This window comes from Chiroxiphia lanceolata, chromosome 20 (genome assembly GCF_009829145.1).
Source record: "Chiroxiphia lanceolata isolate bChiLan1 chromosome 20, bChiLan1.pri, whole genome shotgun sequence".
Taxonomy (NCBI): domain Eukaryota; kingdom Metazoa; phylum Chordata; class Aves; order Passeriformes; family Pipridae; genus Chiroxiphia; species Chiroxiphia lanceolata.
This window is the reverse complement of record NC_045656.1, coordinates 139,148-144,025: the sequence shown is the minus strand read 5'-3', so window position 1 is coordinate 144,025 and position 4,878 is coordinate 139,148. Positions and strand designations below refer to the sequence as shown.

The 4,878-nt window shown below is 58.0% G+C and overlaps 1 protein-coding gene across 1 annotated transcript; it reads left to right on the top strand.

Annotated features, from left to right (window-relative positions):
* On the top strand, window positions 1-1,997 carry LOC116796864 (Ig-like V-type domain-containing protein FAM187A). The gene is given in 2 exon segments (XM_032707848.1): window positions 1-1,346; window positions 1,394-1,997. Coding segments are annotated over 2 exon segments (882 nt in total). The 5' UTR covers window positions 1-878; the 3' UTR covers window positions 1,808-1,997.
* The last annotated feature ends 2,881 nt before the right edge of the window (window positions 1,998-4,878 follow it).

Below are 4,878 nucleotides of genomic sequence, written 5' to 3'. Positions count from 1 at the left end.
ATCACACATTGAGCACTGTCTCCAGCACGTGACATAGCCCAGGACTGGAAGTTCAGGAAACTGCTGTGTCTCCCATCACGGAGCTGCTCCGACAGTCCCACTCCCACCCCCCAGGCTGACACTGCTGGGACCGAAGCCCCTTTGCCATGGTGGCTCCAGTGACACGAGGGGGCCCTGTTTGGCTCCACACATCCCACTCTCACAGTCAGACCAGGTTCCTCATCAGCTCAGCCCCAGGTTCCCTTTAAGGAACTAGAGGGTAGAGCCCACCCTCAGCACCCTGGCAGGTGACACGACAAAAGGATAGGGACAACCAGGGTGACCTGGAAAAGCTTGAGAAGTAGGACCACAGGAACTTGATGAAGTTCACCAAGGCCAAGTGGAGGGGGCTGCACTTGGGTCGAGGCAATCCCAGGCATCAGCACAGACTGGGAGAAGGGCTGAGAGCAGCCCTGCAGAGAAGGACTTTGGGGGTTTTGGTGGAGGAAATGCTGGACATGAGCCAACAATGAGCGCTGGCAGCACTGAAGGCCAAGTGCATCCTTGGGGTGCATCAAAAGAGGGGTGGCCAGGGGGGTGAGGGAGGGGATGGTCATCCTCTACTCTGGGGGGTTAGGATGAGATCATCTTTAGGGTCCTGTCCAACCTAAGTCATTCTGTGACCCTGTGATTCCATAAGATGGCAGCAGTTCCATTGTTCCCATCACAGCCCCATCATGTCCAGGGACACAGGTGACAGTTCTCCAGAGCTGCTGAGGGTAGGAAGGTTCCAGAGCGGGTGTCACAGAGGCCAGGCTGTCCCAGGGCAGGGGGGTCGCTCCCAGCACATCTCTGGCTGGGCTGGGTGAGTTCTGCTGGGGCAGAGCCGGCCCGGAGCAATGGGGCCGAGCCTGCTGGGAGCCACCATCCTCCTCTGCCTGGTTGGTGTCTTCCAGGCCTTTGCCATTGAGAAGAAAGGGGATGTGTTCAAGAAGATGGCATGTCCCACCTTCCTGACATTTGAGAACGTCGCCTACTTGGCAGACATGACCTTCGAGCTGCCCTGCAAGTGCAAACCTGAGGAGGTCTCTTCTGTCGTCTGGTACTTCCAGAAGAACCTGCGCGGCCGCAAGACCACGGTGCTGACGGACTTCATCGGCACCATGGTGCTGGACTCCAGCCATGTCCCCGCAGGCAGCAACCTGCTGAAGCGCTTCAGCATCCACATGTTCAGCCTCATCATGTTCCGGGCCCAGGTGAGGGATTCTGGGCACTACCTGTGCGGCTCCAAGGAAGGGCGCTTCCCGCGCCTCCACGGCCCTGAGGTGGCTGTCCAGAGCTGCTTGGCGCTGTGCCTGCCCAAGGAGGTGCCCGAGGAGGGAGTCCAGTCCATCTCCAACATCATCTACAAGAGAATATTGGGGAGAAGCCCGTGTCCCCATCCCAAACTGACCTGGTGATCATGTGCCCGGGGGCCCGCCCGGAGCACACCGTGGGCTGGGACAAGGACTCGGTCCGGCTCTACCGCTCCCAGTACCTCGTGGGTGTTGGGAAGGGCATGAGGGTCTTCTTCGACCTCGGGAACCACTTGCACATCCTGCGGGTGCGCAGGAGCGACAGGGGCACCTACTTCTGCTGAAGGGACGGCGAGATGATGGCGGGATTCTGGCTCAGCATCACCTTCCCGGCTCAGCACCGGCGCGACCCCGAGTCCATCTTCATCATGAAGGCCGTGGGCATCAGCTTCGCCGTCATCACCAGCATCTTCTTCCTCGCCCACCTGGGCCACTGCTGCTGGTGGGCGCTCAGGAAACTGGCCAGGTTGTAGCGTCTCCCCTGCAGGGCACTTGGATGCCTCGGATCATCCTCCTGTTGGAAATCTCCGATGTTCTGACTGTTTTTTCTTTGCTTTCGACTTTTCAAAGGAAAAATATTTTTCAAATTAACCTGGTGATTAAACATCTCTGGTTCTGGGGCTGTTTTGAACTCGCCCAACTCAGCACAGAGTTGGGAGTCAATGTTTGAGGCAAAGCTTAAAGGCCACAGGGGCAGCACAGACACCTCTCCCAGGACAGGGCAGGGCAGCTCCTCAGCCTGCTCCAGGCTCCAGGGCCCCCCCAGGGAGCCCAGGGTGGCTACAGGGACACAATCTGCACTTATGAGGATGAGCCAAACACTCAGTGATGACACCAGGAGCAAAGCCAGGGAAGGGATGTGGCAGGAAGGGACAGAGTTACAGGAAACAATCAGCACCTCCCACACTTGGTGAGAGGAGTGGGATATGGCTGTTTGGGTCCCTGAAGGGCAACACACCTATCCAGAGTGCCGGCATGACCCCAAAAGGGCCCACACATGGAAGCAGCCTGTATTAGGGAGGGTTCAAAACATATCGAATCTTGAAACCATGACACCGTTAAAAGCTTAACAAATCCCAATATTTATTACCAAGAGGTGGCCAACAAAACGAACAAACCCAAAAGGGAGGAAGGAGGAGAGAAATAAGCCCCCAGCACGACCTTCCCAGTTACCCAACTGTTGCCCATAAAGTTATCTTACTGACCTAGCATGCCTATAATTACCCATAGCAGAAGCTGCATCCTTGGAGAGTCAGTAAGTTCACAAACTGGCAGGCGTCCCCGCCAAAGGCAACGCTGTCCTTGCGGTAAAGCTAGCTCCCTCCAAGAAAGCACTGTCTGCTTTTATACAATTAACTGAGTGACCACAACCTTCCAAAAGTGGCCAGCACCGCCCAGCCAGAGGCCCTCAGTCCCACCTCCCGGTTTTGTAAGTGCATCTCTTCTGTGCATGCGTGACCGCAACCTCCCAAAAGTGGCCAGCACCGCCCAGCCGGAGGCCCTCAGTTTCACCTCCCGGTTATGTCTGTGCATGTGTGAGAACTTCGGAAATCCCCTAACACGCGCAGTCTGCTTTGGGGGTCTTTCTTAACTGAGTCTGGGGGCGCTACTTCATCCTCCTCCTCCTCAATCTCTCCTTCAAGTGACCTTGGAGGACAATTAGCCAATCACAGAACACCAATTAAAACAGTTTATACAAGAAGCTCTCTTCAAGGACAACTTTCCCGTTTACCAGTGCTTGTTTTCCCATAACTTGGCAGGGAAGGAGCAAAACTTTCACAGGTGGCGGGGGCAAACACAGACCAAAACTATCAGCATAATTAACCCCTGATACACAGCCTCAGCCCTGACTCTCCTTGAGGACTTTGCCCCCAAACTCAGCCCCCAGACATGACCTTGCAGAACCCCCAGGGAGGCACCAGCCGAGCCCTGGGTGCTGAGCCCAGGGCTGGTGCAGGCCAGGAGGGACACAGCCACCAACCTGGCAGCACTGCTCCCTGCCTTCCCCTCTTAATCCCTAAAAATCTCCCAGTAGAACCAAACCTGCTTCCCCCATCACGCTATAACACCCCCAGCCCTCCCAGGAACCACCCCTGCACGGACTGGAGCTGTCACACAGGTGCTGGAAGCTGGGAACTGCTCCTGTATCCACACCAGCACGTGGTTTGTTTGTTGGGAGGCAGAGGTAGCAGTGGGAAGGGCAGGTTTCCAGCACAGCTCAGGGATTTGTGGCAGGCAGGAATCCAGCACCCCCCAGTGAGCAGCTGAGAGCTGCTGGAAAAGCATCCAGACACCTGGACTGCTCCCTGCAAACAGCACCAGGTTCAGGCTGGAGTGACAGTCAGAGCCTCTATCTGCCCGGTGAGAGCCCTGCTGGGATTGAAATCCACCAGCAGGTTTGCACCGGAAATGGGGAAGCACGTGGACAGAGCCCCTGGGGAGCACAATTCCCAGCTCAGTGCCGAGGGGGCAGCCCTGGCACTGGGGCCAAGGCATCCAGCAGATCCATGTGGCATTCTGGGGTCACATCAGCTGCCAGTCTGGAGCTGTGCAGGGGCACCTTGGCATGTCACACCCCCTGTGTCCCCAGGACACGCAGCCACTCTCAGCACCGGTACAGACACAGCACAGGTTCAGGCTGTGTGGTTTTGGGGCATTGTTGTGTCCTCCCATCCCCCACAGCTGCTTGAGGGGCTTCCAAAGTAGATCCAAGGCTCCACTGAGCCCACCCAGCCCAGGAGCAGATGGGGCAGGAGCTCCTGCAAGGATCAGAGGTGAGTGCCGGAGCAGCTGTAGCCAGCGAGGAGGGTGTCCAGTGGTGGGAGCTGGGGTGGGGGCATGGAGCTGCTGGAGGACATGGCTTCAGATCTCATTTTCTGTGTCCTCATGCACTCGGGGGGGGGTTGGTTCAGCTGGGGGGTGCAGGGGTGGGGAGGGAGCCCCAGGCTGGGCAAGGCCTGCTCCGATTCCCTCACTGTGCCAACTCTGGCCAGTGACCCCTTAGAACCCTGTGAACCCTCTTTGGCCACCCACAGCTGCCCCTAGGACAGTGCTGTCCCCTTTGTGCCCTCTTAGCCGCTCTCACGACCTGACACCCCCTTAAGCCACAGCCTCCCCTATTGCCCTGTACCCCCTTTTGGCCCCTAAAGCCCCTCTCACAGCCCTACAACCTCTTTGGGCCTCCACAGTCCCCTCCCACAGCCCTGCTCCCCTCTTTGGGCTCCCACAGCAGCTCCCGTGGGAGGAGCTGGGGTTCACAAGCAGCTCCTAGCTAAGCTGGCCTGGAAAAGGTGACCACGAGTGGGAGGAGCAGCACTGGGATGTGGAACAGCTCCGGGTGTCCCGCTGTCCCACAGGAACTGGGGTCACCGGCTCCTCCTGCCCCTTCCCTGCCTGGCAGTGGCTCATCTCACCTTTGTCTTCTTCAGCCTGGAAGCTTCTCATTAACACTCGCAGCCCACTCGCAGTTCGTTTGTCTCATTAAGGGGGGCCAGGAGGAGGAGGAGGAGGGGGGAGAGCCCAGCTCTGCCCCCCGCGGCTGCCG